Source organism: Nerophis ophidion, linkage group LG12 (assembly GCF_033978795.1).
Source record: "Nerophis ophidion isolate RoL-2023_Sa linkage group LG12, RoL_Noph_v1.0, whole genome shotgun sequence".
Lineage (NCBI taxonomy): Eukaryota > Metazoa > Chordata > Actinopteri > Syngnathiformes > Syngnathidae > Nerophis > Nerophis ophidion.
In genome coordinates this window covers 4,493,180-4,519,762 of record NC_084622.1, presented here as the reverse complement: position 1 = coordinate 4,519,762, position 26,583 = coordinate 4,493,180, and the positions used below count along the sequence as shown (strand labels likewise).

Sequence of the window (26,583 nt, the reverse complement as noted above, 5' to 3'; positions counted from 1 at the left end):
GCATGTCTTTGGAAGTGGGAGGAACGGAATACAATGATTTGCAAATTCTTTTCAACCCATATTCAATTGCATGTACTACAAAAACAAGATATTTGATGTTCAAACTCATTGTTTGTTTTTTTTTGCAATTAAGAATTTCATGGCTGCAACACATGCCAAAGTAGTTGGGAAAGGGCATGTTCACTGTGTTACATCACCTTTTCTTTTAACAACACTCAATAAACCTTTGGGAACTTGGGAAACTAATTGTTGAACTTTGAAAGTAGAATTATTTCCTATTCTTGCTTGATGTACAGCTTAAGTTGTTCAACAGTCCGCGAGACAGGTCTGGACTACAGGCAGGCCAGTGTAGTACCCGGACTCTTTTACTATGAAGCCACGCTGTTGTAACACAGGGCTTGGCATTGTCTTGCTGAAAGAAGCAGGGGCATCCATGACAATGTTGCCTGAATGGCAATATATGTTGCTCCAAAACTTGTATGTACCTTTCAGCAATAATGGTGCCTTCACAGATGTGTAAGTTACCCATGCCTTGGGCACTAACGCACCCCCATACTATCACAGATGCTGGCTTTCACACTTTGCGCCTGGAACAATCCGAATGGTTCTTTTCCTCTTTGGTCCGGAGGACACGACGTCCACAGTTTCCAAAAACAATTTGAAATGTGGACTCATCAGACCACAGAACACTTTTCCACTTTGCATCAGTCCATCTTAGATTATCTCGGGCCCAGAGAAGCCGGCAGCGTTTCTGGATGTTGTTGATAACTTGCACTTACAGATGTAGCGACCAACTGTATTTAGTTACAGTGGTTTTCTGATGTGTTCCTGAGCCCATTTGGTGATATTCTTTGAGATTGTTGACGGTTTTTGATTCAATGCCGTCTGAAGGATTGAAGGTCACGGTCATTCAATGTTGGTTTCCGGCCATGCCGCTTACGTGGAGTGATTTCTCCAGATTCTCTGAACCTTTTGATGATATTATGGACCGCAGATGTTGAAATCCCTAAATTTATTGCAATTGCACTTTGAGAAACATTGTTCTTAAACTGTTTGACTATTTGCTCACGCAGTTGTGGACAAATAGGTGCACATTTTTTGGGAAGCTGTTTTTTTAGCCAATCATGGCACCCACCTGTTCCCAATTAGCCTGCACACGTGGGATGTTCCAAATAAGTGTTTGATGAGCATTCCTCAACTTTATCAGTATTTATAGGCACCTTTCCCAACTTCTTTGTCACGTGTTGCTGGCATCAAATTCTAAAGTTAATGATTATTTGCAAAAAAAGACATGTTTATCAGTTTGAACATCAAATATGTTGTCTTTTGTAGCATATTCAACTGAATATGGGTTGAAAAGGTTTTGCAAATCATTGTATTCCGTTTATATTTACATCTAACACAATTTCCCAACTCATATGGAAACGGGGTTTGTATTAGAAATAGCAACAGCGGAAGGTCCCACAATAAGATGGAGAAAAAGAAGATTATTATTACAATGACGGATGCGCGCATATTTTCAGGACTTATGCAAATCCCAAATACACATACGAAGGTAAGAAAAGTTTGTTTTGCAAAATATTGCCAAAGGAAATGCCAGAAGTCTGCTAATGGTGCCATTTTGCGGTCCTTATACACACACCGTATGCTGAAGCACAGTACGTCTGACTTTGGTAGCCGTAATCAAGCGGTGCAGCTTAATGGCTTACCAAAGTCGTACTAAAACATTGTGACAGATTTTTGAGCGCTGTGTGTAATGTTTTATATTCTCAATGAAACTTCAAAGTTATTGGCTTGCTTGCCAGTGTCTTTTATTGAACAGGCGTCAACCTGCAGTTCACACATATTTCCTATGCGAGACTGCCATCCGCTGGTCACACTTATTAGACCTCATACCAAGTAAAATAGCTTCGAGTTCGGTAAGCACAACCACAATTAACACGTACGTTAGGCGCAGTGTCGATTTATGAAAAAATATAAATATTAATGCGGAATATACAGTGTAGTATAAATATTAACTATTCTTTATATTCCACTAGGAAATTACTGTATTTTCAATGAGGTCCTCTCAAGAAAAAACGGCATGTCACATCAAATTTCATGTTTATTATTGTGAACATCTATAAACAAATGAGGGACAAATAAATCAAGAAAAAGGTTTAAGGGCTTCTCTCATTTTAAGAATTCAGTCCTTTCCGCAAGTCCAATGTGTGTGTGTGTGTGTGTGTGTGTGTGCGTATTGTCACAGTCCATCAGTGTGTCGTCTTTTCTCCTCCTCTTGTTTTTCCGATCATGTGGTTGTCGACTTTGGTGTAGCGTCAGGCTGCTACAATGCAGAGCAAGCTTTGTGCCATTCCACAAACTCGTCTAGAAGCACCGGCCCTGTCAATCAAACAAGGTGCGGTGTTCAGCAACAAGAAGGTAAGGTATGTCGCAATTATTTAAAGATAGTTTCAGAAGGAGACATGGCTGCAGGGGTACGACGACGTTTAGTATTGCAAGGCTGAGTTTACTCATGCGTCCATGCAATGGCTGACATTTTTGTTTTAAAAATATAAATAAATATGGCATCCTAATTTTTTTTTTTTTTTAACAAGATACAAAAAAAATTGGTAAACACTGAAGTTGCGCGATAGAGCTCGTTACATCGCGATAATTCATGTTAATGACACAACCTCACTGTGTTCTGAAAATGTGACAGCGAAGCGAACAAACGGCCACCCACAGTGCAAACCACTTTTAAAGCCGTAATCATCGCCTCCATGGCGGCAAATAAACTATGTTTCTTACAAATACCCTCCTAGGAGGAGGAGGAATGGCAGAACATGCTACATGACATACATTATTATCTACTGTGAGCGAACTGTGGTGCTGAATTTCCCCCAGGGATCAATAAAGTACTTTCTATTCTATTCTATTTTATAGGAGCATATGCCAACTGCAAGATAGAGCTCTCGAGAGATCGATCAGGTCGAAATATTTGACTATCAAACAGTCTTTTGTCGTTTATTGTTGACAAACTAAGGCAGGGGTCGGGAACCTTTTTGGCTGAGAGAGCCAAGAAAGCCAAATATTTTAAAATGTATTTCTGTAAGAGCCATATAGTATATTTTTTTAAACACTGAACACAACTAGACGCGTGCATTTTTAAGTAAGACCAACATTTCTAGAGTATAATAAGTCTCTTATTCTTTGGAATAACATTGTTATTCTAATGCTAACTGTGGAGGGGACGTGGCCTGCGAGCCTGCAGCGAAGCAGGGTGTGCCAGGACCGGCCTCGAAATCAGCGACAGGTGCGTAGATAGCCCATCTGGGCCTTGTTATCTAATCACCTGTCGCTCTGTTATAAGCAGCAGCCAGAAGTTGAGACGGGGTTGAAAATGGAGCCAGAGCGCGAGCGAGAACAAAAGAGAAAAAGACAATTGCTGGAAAGCAACTGAGAGACTTATTGAAAAATAAAACAATATTGTAACCCTGAAACAGGCTCTCATGTTGGTGCTTGGTGGTCTGAAGAACCCCCAGGAGGGCAAGCCCCACACTAACCAATAATAAATAAATTACTTCTTACCATTAACGCAACTTCTTGAACATAAAAAAGCATGAGAATGTTTTATATTTTGAACGTTATTTTTAACAAGTGGAATTATTCATTACTTATCGTGTCAAGCGATGTTAGCTCAGATTTATCCGAGAGCCAGATGCAGTCATCAAAAGAGCCACATCTGGCTTGCGATCCATAGGTTCCCTACCCCTGAACTAAGGTAATAAATCCCTGGACAAAAGAAGGCTTTGAGGGCAAAAACCAACGGATTGAAATCAGTCATTTTAAAGTGTAATTGATAATGTTTGTCCAATTGTAATTACCATCAAAAATCTGATTTTTAAAAATCTTTAAAATGTGAATAATCACCAATACTGCTCCTGTACCTACTTGGCATTGGAACAATGTAAAGTAGCCAAAACAGAAAAATCAGTGTGGATAGAACCAGATATTACCAGACTAATAGTTTTGAGAAAATACAACCGTAATGACATGTGACCTTCTCTATTTGTCAACAGCTAAATTAGAAGCATTTGAAACACATTTTGAAATGGTTCTATTATCATTTATATACCAAATATTGTGATATATATTAGGGCTGCAACGATTTGTCGACAATAACATTTGTTGCAGACATTTATATTTGCCAACGATAGTCATCTTTACCCGTGTTTTTCTGGGAGGAAGTTGGTCACTCGCAAAAACATGGCCAGTGATAAAATGTCAAGTGTGACAATTATTCCTCTTATTCTTATCAAAAACATGAATACCTTGTAGGGCTGGGCGATATGGCCTTTGTTTAATATCTCGATATTTTTAGGCCATATCGCGATACACGATATATATCTCAATATTTTGCCTTAGCCTTGAATTAACACTTGGTACATATAATCACAGCAGTATGATGATTCTATGTGTCTACATTAAAACATTTTTCTTCATACTGCATTAATATATGCTACTTTTAAACTTTTATGCAGAGAAGGAAATCACAACTAAGTCAATTGACCAAAACTGTATTTAATAAACAGGTGACTTTTCAAATGATGCTACATATTAGCAGTAATGCTACTTTTGGTAGCAAAGCTTGTGCCCCACACTTGACAAATTAAAGTTTTCTATTCGACATCTTCCCGCTTGAAGCCGAACCACCACCAGACAATGGACCCCCTGCTGTTTTTCTTGGGAATTAATCCTTCATTTGTTACCAGATTCGCACCTTCTTTCTCACGGCTTCGCTAGCATCACAGCTAACGTTTCCCATGCTGCTACCTCTCCGCTCGGGGAGGGCGTGTGACGTTGCACGTGTGACGTATTTAAGAAAGTGCGCTTGTTTTAGGTCTCTGTGAGAAGGACAGACAAGTAAGAGGGAGAGACGCATGCAGTTTAACGCCTGCAGCTAAAAACAACTGCGTGAGAACGTATACTTGAATATCACAATATAGTCATTTTATATATCGCACAGAGACAAACCCACGATATATCCCGTATATCGATATATCGCCCAGCCCTAATACCTTGCTCATTATGCAAAGTGGACCTTGTTTTTATGGCAGTACATCTGTGATTGGCCAGCATTTAAAGCGGAGACATGGTGTCGGACATTTGTAGGGAGGATGCGATCTCAGCTTCTATTAGAGTGTTAGCTTCAAGATGAGACAAAGTTGTGTGAAAAATAACTTCAACTATCTATCATTTTACTCAAAGTCAGCCAGCTAAACTTTGTCTACATCAAATCAAGTACTCTTTAAATCAGTGTCAATTGCAAAGACGTAAAAAAAGACATTAACCCACTCAAACCACACGTACAACATTTTACTAGTCATCTTTAATTTAGTACCAGCTGAATGAGCAGCACAGTTACAGTATAAATAAATATTTATGAATGAATTAGTTGTCTTTGTTATTATTAACCACATGCCTAAAATAACTTAATGCATTTAAAAGTTGATGGGAAAATTAAAGACATTAAATGTGTATGCTTTATTATCTGATTAGTTGACTAATCGTTAAGATAATTGTTGACTAATCGACTATCAAAATAATCATTAGTTGCAGGCCTAATATTCATTAGGGTTGCAATAATTGTACAAAACCCGAAACCAGTGAAGTTGGCACGTTGTATAAATCGTAAATAAAAACAGAATACAATAATTTGTGATTCCTTTTCAACCTATATTCAATTGAATAGACTGCAAAGACAAGATACTTAACATTTGAACTGGAAAACTTTATTTTTTGCAAATAACATTAGAGGAATTGTTACAACGTGTAAATGGAATAAAACAAACAACATGTTTACTTGACCCACTTCCTGGGAAACTGATCAAGGAGCTCTTTGTATTATTAGGTCCATCAGTGATAAATATTATAAACGTATCACTCTCCTCGGGCACTGTTCCCCTAGCATTCAAAAAAGCGGTTATTCATCCTCTTCTTAAAAGACCTAACCTCGATCCTGACCTCATGGTAAACTACCGAACGGTGTCTCACCTTCCCTTTATTTCAAAAATCCTCGAAAAAATTGTTGCGGAGCAATTAAATGAACACTTAGCGTCTAACAATCTATGTGAAACCTTTCAATCCGGTTTCAGGGCAAATCACTCCACGGAGACAGCCCTCGCAAAAATGACTAATGATCTATTGCTAACGATGGATTCTGATGCGTCATCTATGTTGCTGCTCCTCGATCTTAGCGCTGCTTTCGATACCGTCGATCATAATATTTTATTAGAAAGTATCAAAACACGAATTGGTATGTCAGACTTAGCCCTGTCTTGGTTTAACTCTTATCTTACTGATAGGATGCAGTGTGTCTCCCATAACAATTTGACCTCGGACTACGTTAAGGTAACGTGTGGAGTTCCCCAGGGTTCGGTCCTTGGCCCTGCACTCTTCAGCATCTACATGCTGCCGCTAGGTGACATCATACGCAAATACGGTATTAGCTTTCACTGTTATGCTGATGACACCCAACTCTACATGCCCCTAAAGCTGACCAACACGCCGGATTGTAGTCAGCTGGAGGCGTGTCTTAATGAAATTAAACAATGGATGTCCGCTAACTTTTTGCAACTCAACGCCAAAAAAACGGAACTGCTGATTATCGGTCTTGCTAGACACCAAACTCTATTTAATAATACAACTCTAACATTTGACAACCAAATAATTAAACAAGGCGACACGGTAAAGAATCTGGGTATTATCTTCGACCCAACTCTCTCCTTTGAGGCACACATTAAAAGCGTTACTAAAACAGCCTTCTTTCATCTCCGTAATATCGCTAAAATTCGCTCCATTCTGTCCACTAAAGACGCCGAGATCATTATCCATGCGTTTGTTACGTCTCGTCTCGATTACTGTAACGTATTATTTTCGGGTCTCCCCATGTCTAGCATTAAAAGATTACAGTTGGTACAAAATGCGGCTGCTAGACTTTTGACAAGAACAAGAAAGTTTGATCACATTACGCCTGTACTGGCTCACCTGCACTGGCTTCCTGTGCACTTAAGATGTGACTTTAAGGTTTTACTACTTATCTATAAAATACTACACGGTCTAGCTCCATCCTATCTTGCCGATTGTATTGTACCATATGTCCCGGCAAGAAATCTGCGTTCAAAGGACTCCGGCTTATTAGTGATTCCCAAAGCCCCCAAAAAAGTCTGCGGGCTATAGAGCGTTTTCTGTTCGGGCTCCAGTACTCTGGAATACCCTCCCGGTAACAGTTCGAGATGCCACCTCAGTAGAAGCATTTAAGTCTCACCTTAAAACTCATTTGTATACTCTAGCCTTTAAATAGACTCCCTTTTTAGACCAGTTGATCTGCCGTTTCTTTTCTTTTTCTTCTATGTCCCACCCTCCCTTGTGGAGGGGGTCCGGTCCGATCCGGTGGCCATGTACTGCTCGCCTGTGTATCGGCTGGGGACATCTCTGCGCTGCTGATCCGCCTCCGCTTGGGATGGTTTCCTGCTGGCTCCGCTATGAACGGGACTCTCGCTGCTGTGTTGGATCCGCTTTGGACTGGACTCTCGCGACTGTGTTGGATCCATTATGGATTGAACTTTCACAGTATCATGTTAGACCCGCTCGACATCCATTGCTTTCCTCCTCTCCAAGGTTCTCATAGTCATCATTGTCACAGACGTCCCACTGGGTCATTATTGTCACCGATGTCCCACTGGGTGAGTTTTCCTTGCCCTTATGTGGGCCTACCGAGGATGTCGTAGTGGTTTGTGCAGCCCTTTGAGACACTAGTGATTTAGGGCTATATAAGTAAACATTGATTGATTGATTGAAATATGTTGGTGTATTAGTGCCCAAGGCATGGGTAACTTACACATCTGTGAATGCTGAAAGGCCTACTGAAAGCCACTACTACCGACCATGCAGTCTTATAGTTTATATATCAATGATGACATATTAACAATGCAACACGTGCCAATGTGGCCTTTTTAGTTTACTAAATTGCAATTTTAAATTTCCCGCGAGTGTCTTGTTGAAAACGTCGCGGAATGATGACGCGTACGCGTGACGTCACGGACTGTCAGGAAATATTAGCGCTGCACCACTAGCGGCTAAAGTCGTCTGCTTTAATCGCATAATTACACAGTATTTTGGACACCTGTGTTGCTGAATCTTTTGCAATTTGTTCATTTAATAATGGAGACTACAAAGAACAATGCTGTTGGTGGAAAGCGGTGGATTGCAGCTGTCTTTGGCACCGATACACAGCCGGTGTTTCTTTGTTTGTTGTGAAGCAGAGCGGTCAAGCCAACATGTTTTCTCTACATCAACCAGCATGTTTTTGGAAGGGGAAATTGTGATATATATCCTACCGGAGACATCAGTGGATTATTCGTCCTCCTGCAGTAGCGGCAGCTGTGAGCTTGGCTCCTCGGCTTCTCTCTGAGACACAGAGTGTTCACCGCAGCCACCCGACCTCGAGGTATGTCTTTACAATCTTTAAAATCTCACTAAAACACTATTAAAACAATAAGCAGATAAGCGATCTTCCAGAATTATCCTAGTAAATGTGTCTAATTACATCTGAAACGCTCACACTGCCGCCGCTTTTTTTTCCTCTTTCTAGTCCTTCACTATCAATATCCTAATTCACGAATCTTTCATCCTCGCTCAAATTAATGGGGAAATTGTCGCTTTCTCGGTCCGAATTGCTCTTACTGCTGGTGGCTCCCATGATAAACAATGTGAAAATGTGTGGAGCCCTGCAACTCGTGACGTCGCGTGCACATAGGGGCTTTTCTATTAGCGACCAAAAGTTGCGAACTTCATCGTCGATGTTCTCTACTAAATCATTTCAGCGAAAATATGGCAATATCGCTAAATCATCAAGTATGACACATAGAATGGACCTGCTATTCTTGTTTAAATAAGAAAATCTCATTTCAGTAGGCCTTGAAAGGTACGTACAGGTTTTGGAGCAACATACTGTATGTCGGTCCTTGGCCCTGCACTCTTCAGCATCTACATGCTGCCGCTGGGTGACGTCATACGCAAATAAGGTATTAGATTTCACTGTTATGCTGATGACACCCAACTCTACATGCCCCTTAAGCTGACCAACACGCCAGACCGTAGTCAGTTGGAAGCGTGTCTTAATGAAATTAAACAATGGATGTCCGCTAACTTTTTGCAACTTAACGCCAAAAAAACGGAAATGCTGATTATCGGTCCTGCTAGACACCGACCTCTATTTAATAATCCAACTTTAACATTTGACAACCAAATAATAAAACAAGGTGACTCGGTAAAAAATCTGGGTATTATCTTCGACCCAACTCTCTCCTTTGAGTCACACATTAAAAGCGTTACTAAAACGGCCTTCTTTCATCTCCGTAATATCGCTAAAATTCGCTCCATTTGGTCCACTAAAGACGCCGAGATCATTATCCATGCGTTTGTTACGTCTCGTCTCGATTACTGTAACGTATTATTTTCGGGTCTCCCCATGTCTAGCATTAAAAGATTACAGTTGGTACAAAATGCGGCTGCTAGACTTTTGACAAGAACAAGAAAGTTTGATCATATTACGCCTGTACTGGCTCACCTGCACTGGCTTCCTGTGCACTTAAGATGTGACTTTAAGGTTTTACTACTTACGTATAAAATACTACACGGTCTAGCTCCATCCTATCTTGCCGATTGTATTGTACCATATGTCCCGGCAAGAAATCTGCGTTCAAAAGACTCCGGCTTATTAGTGATTCCTAGAGCCCCAAAAAAGTCTGCGGGCTATAGAGCGTTTTCCGTTCGGGCTCCAGTACTCTGGAATGCCCTCCCGGTAACAGTTCGAGATGCTACCTCGGTAGAAGCATTTAAGTCTCACCTTAAAACTCATCTGTATACTCTAGCCTTTAAATAGACCTCCTTTTTAGACCAGTTGATCTGCCGCTTCTTTTCTTTCTCCTAAGTCCCCCTCTCCCTTGTGGAGGGGTCCGGTCCGATGACCATGGATGAAGTACTGGCTGTCCAGAGTCGAGACCCAGGATGGACCGCTCGTCGGGACCCAGGATGGACCGCTTGCCTGTATCGGTTGGGGACATCTCTACGCTGCTGATCCGCCTCCGCTTGAGATGGTCTCCTGTGGACGGGACTCTCGCTGCTGTCTTGGATCCGCTTGAACTGAACTCTCGCGGCTGTGTTGGAGCCACTATGGATTGAACTTTCACAGTATCATGTTGGACCCGCTCCACATCCATTGCTTTCGGTCCCCTAGAGGGGGGGGTTGCCCACATCTGAGGTCTTCTCCAAGGTTTCTCATAGTCAGCATTGTCACTGGCGTCCCACTGGATGTGAATTCTCCCTGCCCACTGGGTGTGAGTTTTCCTTGCCCTTTTGTGGGTTCTTCCGAGGATGTTGTAGTCGTAATGATGTGTGCAGTCCTTTGAGACATCTGTGATTTGGGGCTATATAAATAAACATTCATTGATTGATTGATTGCCATCCCAGCAGTCTTTTTCATGGATGCCCCTGCCTATTTCAGCAAGACAATGCCAAGCCACATTGTGCACATGTTACAACAGCGTGGCTTCATAGTAAGAGTGCGGGTACTAGACTGGCCTGCCTGTAGTCCAGACCTGTCTCCCATTGAAAATGTGTGGCGCATTATGAAGCGTCAAAAACCACAAGGGAACAACTTAAGCTGTACATCAAGCAAGAATGGGAAATAATTCCAACTGAAAAGCTTCAAAAATTGGTCTCCTCAGTTCCCAAACTTTTACTGAGTGTTGTTAAAAGGAAAGGCCATGTAACACAGTGGTAAAAATGCCCCAGTGCTAACTTTTTTGCAATGAGTTGCTGCCATTAAATTCTACGTTAGTTCAAATATTACATATCTTGTCTTTGCAGTCTATTCAAATGAATAAAAATGTAAAAGGATTTGCAAATAATTAAATTCTGTTTTTATTTACCATTTACACAACATCGCTGGTTTTGGGTTTTGTACATTCGAGTCAATAAATGCTTTGCGACTTTTATTTTACGGCTTCTTTTTAGTTATTAATTTGTGGTCGTTTGTATTTTTGTTTCACAAATGAAAGACAACTTAAACTTTTAATTCCAAATAATTAAATTCCTAATGGAATCAAGCAAAACTTACAAGCTCCGTCTTCGTCGTAGTTGGTCAGGTCAGTACGAATTGTTCTGCTGAACTCCAACACGTTGTACCACTGGTCCTTGTTCACACCCTTGTACTTGGACTGCTGTGGGACACATTTCAAACCCTCTTCTGGTCATGACTAAACAAACCCTTTCTCCGTCCCCTCGCACTTACTTCTAGGAACTGGATGAAGACTGGGAGGAGAGGCCAAGATCTGCCTAGCAACAAGGCCAGCATGGATTTAGCAGTGTCCATGTCCAGGTTCCTCTGGTCTTTATCCTGATGGTGCCCACACACGGACACGCATTGGAAAGAACGGTGAGCAGATTTTAAACACTTGGCGACACAAAACCAGACGAGGTAGAAGTTAACTCACCCTGGCAAAGTCAAAAGAATATCTGTAGATGTTTTTAAAAAGGCCAGAGTCATTGAGCTCACCACGCAGGTCATCCAGTTTGCTTTGTAACCTCTGTGTGCAGTCACACCTGCAGACAGGTGCACGTTACAGTACTACAAGCATGTGGAAAAAAAAGTTTTAAATAGGTATTTTTGAACTTCAATAATTTGGAGTGCATGATGAAGTGGAGAGGAAAACATAGCTCCCTTTAAACACATTTGTATTTATTAACTGGTATATCCTGACTAATTGTGTATTTATTAAATGTAAATAAATATACATTATGGGTAGGGATGTCACGGTATGAACATTTCTTGTCACGGTTATTATTAACGCTGTAATTTTAAATGTGCTCAATTTTCAAAAACTACTTATACTAAAATCCTTTCACCAAGTTTTATTAAAATACAAAAAAAAACACAAACAACAGATTCAAAATGTATGTATGTACCTCAAGTACAAAACCCAAGACCAGTGAAGTTGGCATGTTACAGAAATGGTAAATAAAAACAGAATGCAATGATTTGCAAATCCTTTTCAACTTATATTCAATTGAATATAAGTGTTCTGTTCGGCTCTAGTGCACAGATGCTGCAGCGCTTCAGTTTTCAAGTAAGCAGTGTTGCCTAAAATGCATTAATAAATGACAATTTTTCGGTTATTAAAAATTTAAATGGTATGATTAACCGTCTGGAATTTTACCCCAGTTTATCATTATACTATTACATCCTAATTATGGGTCCTTAAAAAAAAAAATCAATTCACATTCAAATTGCGATTTTTATTTATTCTGCTTCTAAATCAATTCCCAATTTTCCCAAAAAATCGATAAATGTTGAATAAAAATGTTTTCTAAATAATTCATTATTATTTATTCCAAATTGAAATACTGTACATTAATAAAAAAAGACAAAAAGGCCTTTTTGATGCACATTATATTTCCAGGCTTTCGCAGGCCTCATTTTAAAAATGTGGCAGGCCAGATGTTGCCACAGCCATGATACCTGTGTTAAAGTGCATTTTTATAAAAATATAGGGCCATGTGTCAAGGGCTGTGGCAACATCTGGTCTGCCACACACACACACACACACACACATACATACATACATACATACATACATACATACATACATACATACATACATACATACATACATACATACATACATACATATATATATATATATATATATATATATGAGTACATTATTGGGTGTTTTTATTAATCATTCTTGGACTGTAACCCAGTCCTGTGATATTTAAACTCTAGTATGTGTTTTACCACTAGTGGCTCATCTTGTGGTACACCAAAGAATCATGTAGTGGAATTTCTGACCTTTTATACCATATTATACCAATTAAAAGTATGTCTAAAAGCTTCTGAATCACTGGAAGAGCATTTGTAGGTGAAAGTTGAACTTGTGGTCAGGCTAACCATTTTACAAAATGTTTTGATTTTATATTATGACTAAGGGATTCAAGGATGTTTCAGAGCAAACAAGTCCAAAACAACGGGACCTTGACACATGAGGGAAACATATGAAAGGCCAGTAGACCAATATTATGTTATGATTGGCATGATTTCGATCATCCACGTCTCTCCGGAGGACGTTGTCTGTCTGCATGGGCAATTCAATCCAACTCTGTACTTTTGATTATGGGTAAATAAAACTTTTGTACTAAAACCACTTTGCTTGCTGTTTAAGCTTCAGGCCATCCACCACAATCACTTGATTAAAGTACAGTGTTTTATTTTCCTTTGTGTTACTGTTCGAACTGTGTGTAACTGTGTGCCCAAAAATATTAAACATACTCGTTGAATACAACCTCTACCTTGTTTTCAATTAATACAGAGGCCTACTACGCTACTGCATTTTAAAGTTTGTCATTATGGTGGTACTTGGAGAGCCAAGTGTTTTCTGAGGTGGTACTTTGTGGAAAAAGTTTGAGAAAGACGGGTCTAGTTGATAGCGGGGAGCTACCGTATTACAGAATACGACTGAAGCAATAAAGAGCTTACTACTCAGTTAGCATTAATAGCGCTAATAGTTTAATTGCAATGTGCTTGAATTTCGCAACAGACAGAGGTAGGTAAAGATGTTAGCTGTTGAAAATTCTATTACAAATACAGGTTTTACCATTTTATATAGAGTAATTATTAAACTATATCATCAAAAGATTGCCTACAGCCACAGCTGGTAATGCCAATGTTTTTTTTCTACATCATATTCTGTGCCCAGCGAGTATGAGATTCTACAGTTAACTGAATAGAGGCATTAGCTGATTACTTACAGTATAATATGATTTATCATTAAGTTTTTTTGTTAATTGCGTTGCTTGTGACGCAACGCCATCTATGCTGTTTATGCTTTGTGGTTTTCAATGTTTCTATGGCGACGGTATCAATGGTTGGTTTCATTTAGGCCATGGGGTGGCTGATAGACCAAATCTTTTGGAACCCCCAAAATGAAAAGTAGTCATCTTACTGTAAGGACGTCATTCCTCTGAGCCACTCGTCTTTGGTAAAGAAGCCCATGTTGACTGCTTCCAGATGCCAGGCTAAAACCAGCATAATGATCTGCAACACGGAACGCAACGCGTTTCATGTTGGATGCTTAGTTCACCAGCATATTAGAGCGGACTCACGTTCTCAGGAGCCACGCACAGGTCTTCACAGAACTTCTCCATGGCTTCGGGGCCCAGCACCTCGTCTCGGCCCGCGTACTCGTAGAACCAAGCCAGGCACTTTCTGCCAGAGAAGGGCTTGTCTGTGCTGAAAGGCTTGGATGCGCAAATAGGAGGTCGGGTGAAGCTAAAGTGTTAAGAACACATCATCACCAACAACGCTCTCGAATCTGTGGTCAAATCCAAGAGCTAGAAAGATTTGGACTATCCATCTTATGTTTGTTTTTTTGGCTTGTTTAACAACTTACGCAATACCAATTAGTTCATTTTTGTTGAAATTGCGCACGAAAGATACATGAGCGTTTGTTTACCTTGTGATTTTACACTTGAGCTGATGATCCTCCGGATCAGGGAGCTTTCTTTTCTTCTTCACAGGCATCACAAGACCTTCAATGGGCTTCACAGCGGGCTGGGCTACACGAACATACAATGGTGTGCAAAATTATTACAACACTTGCCATGAACTGGTAAGCAAAATCTTATTTCAATTAAAATAGTCCAATAAAACCATTGATTATTTCATAATGAACTTTCAACCATACTTACCGTATATTCCGTAATGAGACACCTGCATGAATAACTATCAATGTCTTGGGAACAGTCAAAACTCCCTTTTTGTTCATAACAACTGACTTCTGGGAGTGTGGAATGACATGGAGGTTGGAAATACATCAACACAATGGCAGAAAGATGCGCTGCTTTGAATGTTTTCAAAAGGCGTCCCACAAAATGATAGAGTAAGATGTAAAAAAGACTGGATTGATAAATTTGAAAAGGAAATATTATCAATATTTTTGCCTTGACCTTTCAAAATGGCAGAAAAGTGAAAATCAAGCTCTGAAAATAAATAACACATCAGTTTCTTAATGTTAGACATGTTCGAATATTTCTGCACACCACTGTACACACCAGGGCAGAGAGAGGTGCCTTAACATTCAATTCTGACCTTTACAAATATAATAATGCAAGTTTTGACATATTCCTTTAACAATGTTTATAGTGTAATGCAATTATTATGGTTGAAGTGTGCACTATGTCATATATAATTGTAAGGTTTTGACACCCTTTTAGGATCAATTATCCAGGATGCAGGTCTTACTTACGTACTTGTGGCAGCCTTTATCATTCAGATCTTCTCGATTACAATTGGATGGAGGGTCCCAAATCTGTGGCAAGACTTCAAATTGCAATGGCAAGCAAAATCTTATAAAAATATTTTAAAAAGCCCACATACACAAGGTTCTAAAACTTCTTGTCGTGGATTCTGTCAGAGTTGGCAGATGTTTCCTGTGAGAAGACAAAACAGTTGCATGAAACATTATTTGTTTTGTGTCGTGTTTTTTTTGGATTAACACCAATACAATTAGAAAATGCAGGTTCAAGATTCGAGGTTTGATAGAGGTCAATGAACACTAATGATACTTCAAATGCCATTATTGAAAAACACACATTAGAAGATTGCCTAAAGCCACAGTTGTTAGTGGCGATGTTTTGTTTTTTATAGACCCCGCGTTATTAGAAACCCGGGCAGTTATTGTTTTTGGGGATTAACATAAATATATATATATATATATATATATATATATATATATATATATATGTAGGTGTGGGAAAAAAAAAAAAAAAATCTCCTGATGATTGAGGGAACCCCTCATGAAACAGATCTGTAGAGATGAAGTAGTCTTGTGATTTTTTCCCACACCTACATATTGCGCTCTACCACGGTATCGAGCACTATTCTCTGGATAATCCAATCAAGACACACATATATATATATATATATATATATATATATATATATATATATATATATACGGTACCCATATATTAGGGCTGCGAATCTTTGGGTGTCCCACGATTCGATTCAATATCGATTCTTGGGGTCGCGATTCAATTTTTCAATTCAACACGATTCTCGATTCAAAAACTATATTTTTCCAATTCAAAACAATTCTGTATTCATTCAATACGTAGGATTTCAGCAGGATCTACCCAAGTCTGCTGACATGCTAGCAGAGTACTAGATTTTTTTTTAAAGCTTTTATAATTGTAAATGACAAAGTTTTATCAACTGATTGCAATATTGTAAATTTGTTTTAACTATTAAACGAACCAAAAATATGACTTGTTTTATCTTTGTGAAAATATTGGACACAGTGTGTTGTCAAGCTTATGAGATGCGATGCAAGTGTAACCCACTGTGACACTATTGTTCTTTTTGTTCATTTTATAAATGTCTAATGATAATGTCAATGAGGGATTTTTAATCGCTACTATGCTGAAATTATAACTAATATTGATACTGTTTATTGCAGTTCCGAGTGTTGCAGGGTCAGGTTTGGTTTTGGAGTTGGATTGCATTGTTATGGTATTGCTGTGTATTGTTTCTTTGGGTTGATTAAAAAAAAAAAAAAAAAATTAATAAAAATCGATTTTTAAAAAATAAGAATCTATTCTGAATCGCACAACGTGAGAATCGCGATTCAAATTCAAATTGATTTTTTTCCCCACACCCCTAATATATATATATATATATATGTATATATATATATACTACAGTTGTGATCAAAATTATTCAACCCCCACACAATTTTGGTGTTTTAGTAAGTTAAACATTTATTCCGTATTTTGTTTATAGTCATATCAAATAAAGATGCATTAAATAGACAAATGCAACTTGAATTACAACATTACATTTTGTAACATACCAAACACTGTCATTTCTCTTAATATCTCATTGACAATATTATTCAACCCCTTGAAGATCATAACTCTTAAGAACAGAATTTGAGTAAGGTCTTTTCAATCAGGTGTTGAAAACACCTGTAGATGTGATTAGAACCATAACTGATTGAAAAAGACTGTGACACTCAGCCTCTTTTAGATGGTCAATGGTGTATTTGCAACATTGTGAAGTCCAGGGAGTGGTCAAAGAAGTAAAGAGAGGAGGTAATTTCTCTTCATATGAAAGGATATGGATATAAGAAAATAGCAAATACATTACACATTCCAAGAGACACAGTTGGGAGCATAATTCGCAAGTTTAAAGCTAAAGGCACAGTGGAAAAACTACCTGGGCGTGGTAGAAAGAGGATGCTGTGTGCAACTGCTGTCCGGTATTTGAAGCGTACAGTGGTGAAAAAACCCCCGGGTAACAGCTGAGGAACTACAACAGGACATTGCAGAGGGGGGAATGCAGATTTTGTCCCAGACAATAAGGCGCACACTACGAGATGAAGGCCTCCATGCAAGAACTCCCAGGCGCACCCCACTTCTGACTACCAGGCACAAGGAAAATAGACTCTAGTATGCCAAAAATCATCTGGACAAACCCCAAAAGTTTTGGGAAACTGTTCTATGAAGTGATGAGCCAAAACTGGAACTCTTTGGTCCTATGAATCAACGTTATGTCTGGAGGAGAAAAAAATGAAGCTTAAAAAGAGAAGAACACCTTGCCTACTGTTAAGCATGGTGGGGGGTCAATCATGCTCTGGGGCTGTTTCTCAGCCTCAGGTACCGGGAATCTCCAGCGCGTTCAAGGCATTATGAATTATATTTCCTAGCACGATATATTAGCTGCAAATGTCATGAAGTCAGTGAGGAAGCTGAGGCTTGGGAGACTTTGGACCTTCCAACAGGACAACGATCCAAGCATACCTCCAAATCAACATCAGAGTGGTTGCAGAAGAAGGGCTGGAAGACTCTGGAGTGGCCTTCACAGTCGCCAGACCTAAATCCTATAGAAAACCCGTGGTGGGACTTGAAGAAGGCAGGTGCAGCACGCAAGCCCAAGAATATGAATGAACTGGAGGCCTTTGCCCAAGAGGAATGGGCTAAAATATCTGTAGATGGTTGCAAGAAGCTTGTGTCCGGTTATGTATCACCTTTGAAGGATGTCATTACTGCCAAAGGGTGTTTCTACTAAGTACTAAAGATGCATGTAACTAGGGGGTTGAATCATTTTGTCAATGAGATATTAAGAAAATGTGCTTTTTTGGGTATTTTGTAAAATACAGTGTTTACAATTTAAGTTGCATTTGTCTATTTGACACATCTTTATTTGATATGACTAAAAACTAAATACGGAATAAATGTCAACTTGCTAAAACACCAAAATTGTGTGGGGGTTGAATAATTTTGATCACAACTGTACACAGTCACAATCAAAAGTTTACATACACTTGTAAAGAACATAATGTCATGGTTGTCTTGAGTTTCAATCATTTCTACCACTCTTATTTTTTTGTGATAGAGTGATTGGAGCACATACTAGTTGGTCACAAAAAACATTCATGAAGTTTGGTTCTTTTATGAATTTATTATGGGTCTACTGAAAATGTGACCAAATCTGCTGGGTCAAAAGTATACATACAGCAATGTTAATATTTGGTTACATGTCCCTTGGCATGTTTTCACTGCAAAAAGGCACTTTTGGTAGCCATCCACAAGCTTCTGGTTGAATTTTTGACCACTCCTCTTGACAAAATTGGTGCGAGTTCAGTTAAATGTGTTGGTTTTCTGACATGGACTTGTTTCTTCAGCATTGTCCACACATTTAAGTCAGGACTTTGGGAAGGCCATTCTAAAACGCTTAGTTGTAGCCTGATTTAGCCATTCCTTTATCACTTTTGCTGGGTATTGTGGCAAACAGCTCAATTTTTGTTTTATCTGACATCACATGGACCAAGATAAGACCTTCTAGAAGAACATTCTGTGGTCAGATGAAACAAAAATTTAGCTGTTTGGCCATAATACCCAGCAATATGCTTGGAGTTAATCCCTGGGAACATCATTACTACCATCAAGCACGGTGGTGGTAGTATTATGCGCTGGGCCTGTTTTGTTGACAATGGATCTGGTCCTTTACAGAGAGTAAATGGGACAATGCGAAAGAAGATTACCTCCAAATTCTTCAGGATAACCTAAAACTAACTAAACCTAACTGAATAAAACATGCTTTGATTACCAGTCTGACACGCTTCATTGCATTTAAACAAAGTCAAGTGTTGGAGTTTGTAATAGTATTATTGGAAATGTTAACGCCAATATCTCACTTTTACTGAATCGGCTCCAAATATAATAATCTGTATCGTTTTCGGCCCTAGAAAAAAGATATCGGCCGATCTCTATTGCAGTGTTTTGCAACTTTTTTGAGCCAAGGCGCCTTTTTTTCATTGAAGAAAAAAAAACGGATGCACACCAGCAGCAGAAATCATTAAGAAATGAAACTCAGTAGACAATAAAAAGTTGTCGCAATTGTTTGGATAGGAAGTTAAACCTTAACCAACTATGCATCACTACAGCTCTTGTCTCAAAGTAGGTGTATGTCGCGACCTGTCACATCACGCCGTGACTTATTTTGAGTTGTTTGGTTTTGCTCCGTGCATAATGTTTTTAGTTCGTGTCTTGCGCTCCTATTTGGTGTCATTTCCTGTTTTTTTTTAGGTATTTTCATGTTGCAGTTTTTCCTGTCTTCCTTTCAGCGCTATTGCCTGCACCTGCTTTGTTTAGCAATCAAGAATATACATCTAAGTTGTTGCCATCTTTTTTTTGTGTGGACATTGTTGATTGTCATGTATGGATGTACATTGTGGTCGCCGTCTCCGCTCCACCACGCTGTAAGTCTTTTGCTGTCGTCCAGCATTCTGTTTTGTTTACTTTGTCGCCAGTTCAGTTTAGTTTTGTTCTGCATAGCCATCTCGAAGCTTTAATGCGTTTTCTTAGGGGCACTCACCTTTTGTTTATTTTTGGTTAAGCATTAGATAGCCTTTTACCTGCATGCTGCCTCCCGCTGTCCTCTGCATATTGTGATCGCGACAAACCATAGTCGTCTCACACGATGCGTTACCGACATCTACAAGGTAATTAGCTACCAGCTTCCACCTACTGATATTGAAGGGGAATAACGTGGTTACTCTGCCGAGCACTAGACAGCACAAACACCCAACAACGGCACATTATTTGCAGATTATAATTACTGGGGTTCGTGAGTCGGCCTCAGGGGTTCGGCGGAGGTCAAAACACACCCGACTCATCGTGTAAATACAAAACTTCTCTCTATCGGCGTATTACGGGTACGGCAACAGCTGACTGATTTGCAGGTGTGTAATTTATTGTGAGTTTATGCACTGTGTTGGTTTTGTTGTTTGAACAAGGTGATGTTCAGCACGGTTCATTTTGTGCACCAGTAAAAAAAAACATGGTCACACTTTAGTATGGGGAACAATTCACCATTAATCTGTTGCTTATTAACATGCAAAATAGTAACATAGTGGCTCTTAATTAGTCATTATTAAGTACTTATTAATGCCTTATTCCCCATGGCCTTATTATAACCCTAACCCTCTAACCCTGCCCCTAACCAAATAACTCTAGATTAAGTCTTTATTACTTAGAATATGTTCCTCTAGTGTTCAAATAACTCTAAACTAAGTGTTTGTTACTACTAAAGTCTTACCAGAAACATATAACTTTGTCTTGAATTTAAAAAACATTTTATTTTTCACTAAAGAAGGGTTCGGTGAATGCGCATATGAAACTGGTGGGGATCGGTACCTCCAACAAGGTTGCAAACCACTGCCCTAGTGTGTGAATGTAGTCTGTCTATCTGTGTTGGCCATGTGATGAGGTGGCGACGTGTCCAGGGTGTACACTGTCTTCCGCCCGAATGCAGCTGAGATAGGCTCCAGCACCCCCCGCTACCCCAAAAGGGACAAGCAGTAGAAAATGGATGGATGGATGGTTTGCAAAAAATATTTTTAACCCAAATAGGTGAAACTGCATAATCTCCCATGGCACAGTGGTTGAAAAACACTGCTCTATTGCATAATATGTTTTTTTTAATGGTTTTTTTGCCAATGACACTCTTGTGTTGTGGAAATTTGATTTGTCTGTTGACTGAATAACTGTTCTGAACAGCCCACATACATTAAAGGCTTATTGAAACCCACTACTACCGACCACACAGTCTGATAGTTTATATATCAATGATGAAATATTAACATTGCAACACATGCCAATACGGCCGGTTTGGTTTTCTAAATGACAATTTTAAATTTCCCGCGGAGTTTCTTGTTGAAAACATTGCGGAATGATGACGCGTGTTATTGTTGGAGGGGACATGTTAGCCCAGCACCACTTACAGCTAAAAGTTGTGTCTTTTCATCACATAACTACGAAGTAATTTGGACATCTGTGTTGCTGAATCTTTTGCAATTTGTTCAATTAATAATGGAGACCACAAATAAGAATGCTGTTGGTGGAAAGCGGCGTATTGCAGCTGCCTTTAGCACCGAGACACAGCCGGTGTTTCTTTGTTTGTTGTGAAGCTTTAACACAGAGCGGTGAAGCGAACATGTTTCTCTACGTCAACCAGCATGTTTTTGGATGGGAAAATTGTGATATTAAGTCGGCTCTTACTGGAGACATCAGTGACTTACTGGACCTCCTCCTGCAGCAGCTGTCAAGAAAGGCAGCTGTGAGCATGGCTCCTCCAAAGCTTCCATCAAAGACACTGGCGTTCACCGCAGCCATCTGACTTTGAGGTAAGACTTTACAATTAAAGGCCTACTGAAATGAGATTTTCTTATTCAAATTTGCCAATAATACTTGAACTTGCTTTATAAATAATATATTTATTTAAATAAAGCATTTTTCCCTCTGTTGACAGCAGTGTTGGCACTAGGAACTTTCAAATTGGGGTCCCATGGACCCTAACAAGTCATAAAAATGGGGTCTCACAGTAAATTTTGGGGGTGCCACTTTTTTGTAAGCGTTTTGAAAACAAATTATACACGTATGCATTGTCCTGTTATATCTCACATTCTATGTAATGTTTTAGAAAAAGGTTATCCTAAACGTTACTTAATTCATAAAAAAATATATATAAAAAAAAAAGACAAATTTGTATGCATATGTAAATGTATTCAGTTATAAACATTCATTCACTTTCTTCTTTCCATAAAATAAAGCTAATGAGTTTGAACATCAAATATGTTGTCTTTGTAGTGCATTCAACTAAATATGGGTTGAAAAGGATTTGTACAAATCCCGTTTCCATATGAGCTGGGAAATTGTGTTAGATGTAAATATAAACGGAATCCAATGATTTGCAAATCCTTTCGAACCCATATTCAGTTGAATGCACAACAAAGACAAGATATTAGATGTTCAAACTCAAACTTTATTTTTTTTTTTTGCAATTAATAATTACCTTAGAATTTCATGGCTGCAACACGTGCCAAAGTAGTTGGGAAAGGGCATGTTCACCACTGTGTTACATCACCTTTTCTTTTAACAACACTCAATAAACGTTTGGGAACTGAGGAAACTAATTGTTGAAGCTTTGAAAGTGGAATTCTTTCCCATTCTTGTTTTATGTAGAGCTTGAGTCGTTCAACAGTCCGGGGTCTCCGCTGTCGTATTTTACGCTTCATAATGTGCCACACATTTTTGATGGGAGACAGGTCTGGAGCGCAGGCGGGCCAGGAAAGTACCCGCACTCTTTTTTACGAAGACACGTTGTTGTAAAACGTGTTGAATGTGGCTATTTGCAAAAAAAATAAAAAAGTTTAGCAGTTTGAACATCAAATATGTTGTCTTTGAATATTCAATATTTGTGTCTTTAATATTCAGTTGAATATGGGTTGAAAATGATTCGCAAATCATTGTATTCCGTTTATATTTACATCTAACACAATTTCCCAACTCATATGGAAATGGGGTTTGTATCTTAACCCCTTCTTAAAGGCCTACTGAAATGAGAGTTTCTTATTTAAACAGGGATAGCAGGTCCTTTCTATGTATTATACTTGATCATTTCGCGATATTGCCATATTTTTGCTGAAAGGATTTAGTAGAGAACATCCACGATAAAGTTCGCAACTGGAGAAAAGCCCTGCCTCTACCGGAAGTCGCAGACGATGACGTCACATGTTGATGGCTCCTCATATATTCACATTGATTTTAATGGGAGCCTCCAACAAAAACAGCTTTTCAGACCGAGGAAATGACCATTTCCCCATTAATTTGAGCGAGGATGAAAGATTTGTGTTTGAGGATATTGATAGCGAAGGACTAGAAAAAAACAAAAAAGTTAAAAAAAAAACGCGATCGCAATCGCGTTGCATTGAGACAGATACATATGTTTTCAGAGACATTTACTAGTATAATTCTGGGAAATCTCCTATCTTTCTATTGTGTTGCTAGTGTTTTAGTGAGTTTAACTGTACCTGATAGTCTGAAGTGTACGTCCACGGCCGGGTGTTGACGCGCAGTGTCTCAGGGAAGTCGACGGGCGCTGTGGACGGCACAAACTCAGCTAATATCCGGTAAGAGGCGACTTTTTAACCACAATTTTCTCACCGAAACCTGCTGGTTGACATTCGGTTGGGATCCATGTTCGCTGTGATCCATAGTGAAGTTTCGCGTCAGTGAATTTTAAACAAGGAATCACCGTGTGTTTGGCTCAAGGCTAAAGCTTCCCAACTCCGTCATTCTACTTTGACTTCTTCAATATTAATTGAACAAATTGCAAAAGATTCAGCAACACAGATGTCCAAAATATTGTGTAATTATGCCGTTAAAGCAGACGACTTTTAGCTGTGTGTGCGCAGCGCTCATATTCCTAACAGCCCGTGACGTCACGCTTACACCTCATCATTAAAAAAAGTCCCGGGAAATTTAAAATTGCAATTTAGTAAACTAAAAAGGCTGTATTAGCATGTTGCAAGTTAATATTTCATCATTGATATATATATATATATATATATATATATATATATATATATATATATATATATATATATACTATCAGACTGCGTGGTGGGTAATAGTGGGTTTCAGTAGGCCTTTTACAATCTCACTAAAACACTATTAAAACAATAAGCAGATAAGGGATCTTCCAGAATTATCCTAGTAAATGTGTCTAAATACATCGGAAACGCTCCCACTGCTGCCGCCCGGAGCCGTCGCTTTTTTTTTTTTTGTGCTTCACTCTAACTTTCCCCACTCGTGAAGAGTGGATCGTGAGATCGACAGGTGGATCGGTGCGGCGTCTTCAGTAATGCGGACGTTGTATCGATCCGTTGTGGTGAAGAAGGAGCTGAGCCGGAAGGCAAAGCTCTCAATTTACCGGTCGATCTACGTTCCCATCCTCGCCTATGGTCATGAGCTTTGGGTCATGACCGAAGGGATAAGATCACGGGTACAAGCAGCCGAAATGAGTTTCCTCCGCCGGGTGGCGGGGCTCTCCCTTAGAGATAGGGTAAGAAGCTCTGCCATCCGGGAGGAACTCAACGTAAAGCCGCTGCTCCTCCACATCGAGAGGAACCAGATGAGGTGGTTCGGGCATCTGGTCAGGATGCCACCCAAACGCCTCCCTAGGGAGGTGTTTAGGGCACGTTCACCTGGTAGAAGGCCACGGGGAAGACCCAGGACACGTTGGGAAGACTATGTCTCCCGGCTGGCCTGGGAACGCCTCGGGATCCCCCGGGAAGAGCTAGACGAAGTGGCTGGAGATAGGGAAGTCTGGGCTTCCCTGCTTAGGCTGCTGCCCCCGCGACCCGACCTCGGATAAGCGGAAGATGATGGATGGATGGACTCTAACTTTCCTTATCCACAAATCTTTCATCCTCGCTCAAATTAATGGGGAAATCGTCGCTTTCTCGGTCCGAATAGCTCTTGCTGCTGGAGGCTCACATTATAAACAATGTGAGGATGTGAAGAGCCCTCACACCGGTGACGTCACGCGCACATCGTCTGCTACTTCCGGTACAGGCAAGGCTTTTTTTATCAGCGACCAAAAGTTGCGAACGATGTTCTCTACTAAATCCTTACAGCAAAAATATGGCAATATCGCGAAATGATCAAGTATGACACATAGAATGGACCTGCTATCCCCGTTTGAATAAGAAAATCTCATTTCAGTAGGCCTTTAACAGTTCGTACCAAAAAGGTGAAGCAGAGTTCATTTGTTGGAGTGACGTCATCACTTTCGCAGTTTTGAAACCTATTAGAAGCAATGTGTTTTGTAACGAGTTTTAGCTAGCATGACACAAACTTCTCCATTGATTATTATTGGTGATTATCTCAACTACATCATGCTGTTATAGTCTAGATGTTTGAATAAAAAAACGACCCAGCATTCGACTATAAGTGAGCTTCTACGCCTCTTTGTTTTCTAGCTAGCGGATCGCTAGCTTATATTCTCATATGCGCCCGGACATTTGTGGAATGTTCCATATAAAACCTTTCAGATGAATAGAGAGGGTGTATATTTGCCATTATTGCCAACATATAGAATTATTCTTGAATAAACACTTACTTTTTCCCATGACAATTGAAAAGGCACACTCTTTTTCACCGGCTTTTTGGAGACGCCGGAGCGTGCCGATGAAGCTTCCGGGGTCGCGGGCGAGACCACTTTTTTTAAGCGGGGGTGGTGTAGAGCGGTGTTTTTCAACCACTGTGCCGCGGCACACTAATGTGCCGTGAGATATTGTCTGGTGTGCCGTGGGAAATTATGCAACTTCACCTAATTTATGCCAAAAATATTTTTTACAAATCAATAATTATAATCTCACGGTGGCAGAGGGGTTAGTGCGTCTGCCTCACAATACGAAGGTCCTGCAGTCCTGGGTTCAAATCCAGGCTCGGGATCTTTCTGTGTGGAGTTTGCATGTTCTCCCCGTGAATGCGTGGGTTCCCTCCGGGTACTCCGGCTTCCTCCCACTTCCAAAGACATGCACCTGGGGATAGGTTGATTGGCCCTAGTGTGTGAATGTGAGTGTGAATGTTGTCTGTCTATTTGTGTTGGCCCTGCGATGAGGTGGCGACTTGTCCAGGGTGTACCCCGCCTTCCGCCCGACTGTAGCTGAGATAGGCGCCAGCGCCCCCCGCGACCCCGAGAGGGAATAAGCGGTAGAAAATGGATGGATGGATTCAGGTGTTACCATTTAGTGGTCAATTATACGGGATGTGTACTGTACTGTGCAATTTACTAATAAAAGTCTCAATCAATCAATCAATGGAGACCACAGTGGGAGGCAGTGTGCAGGTAAAAAAGGTATGTAATGCTTAATCAAAACGAACGAAAGGAAAAGGAAGAGGCTATGCCTGCGTGGCGCAGTGGAATAGTGGCCGTGCGCAACCCGAGGGTCCCTGGTTCAATTCCCACCTAGTATTAACCTCGTCACGTCCATTGTGTCCAGAGCAAGACACTTCACCCTTGCTCCTGATGGGTGCTGGTTAGCGCCTTGCATGGCAGCTCCCTCCATCAGTGTGTAAATGTGTGTGTGAATGGGTAAATGTGGAAGTAGTGTCAAAGCGCTTTGAGTA

The 26,583-nt window shown here is 40.0% G+C and overlaps 1 protein-coding gene across 9 annotated transcripts; it reads right to left on the bottom strand.

Moving 5' to 3' along the window:
- Nucleotides 1–2,086: 2,086 nt before the first annotated feature.
- LOC133562898 (DCN1-like protein 5) lies at nt 2,087–25,708 on the bottom strand. Of its 9 annotated transcripts, XM_061916715.1 has the most exons (12): nt 25,571–25,603; nt 23,611–23,650; nt 23,478–23,545; nt 15,351–15,534; nt 14,794–14,882; nt 14,559–14,661; nt 14,209–14,374; nt 14,049–14,140; nt 11,541–11,649; nt 11,339–11,443; nt 11,165–11,267; nt 2,087–2,382 (listed from the first exon to the last, which is right to left on the bottom strand). In XM_061916715.1, exons 5-12 carry the CDS (start codon nt 14,819–14,821, stop codon nt 2,327–2,329), a joined length of 762 nt encoding a protein of 253 aa, XP_061772699.1. In that variant the 5' UTR covers nt 14,822–14,882; nt 15,351–15,534; nt 23,478–23,545; nt 23,611–23,650; nt 25,571–25,603; the 3' UTR covers nt 2,087–2,326. The 9 variants fall into 9 exon arrangements, with proteins under 9 accessions (XP_061772699.1, XP_061772698.1, XP_061772704.1 ...); XM_061916714.1 differs by lacking the exon at nt 23,611–23,650 and having other exon boundaries at nt 25,571–25,665; XM_061916720.1 differs by lacking the exons at nt 14,794–14,882; nt 23,611–23,650 and having other exon boundaries at nt 15,351–15,413; nt 15,482–15,534; nt 25,571–25,658.
- Between the last annotated feature and the right edge of the window lie 875 nt (nt 25,709–26,583).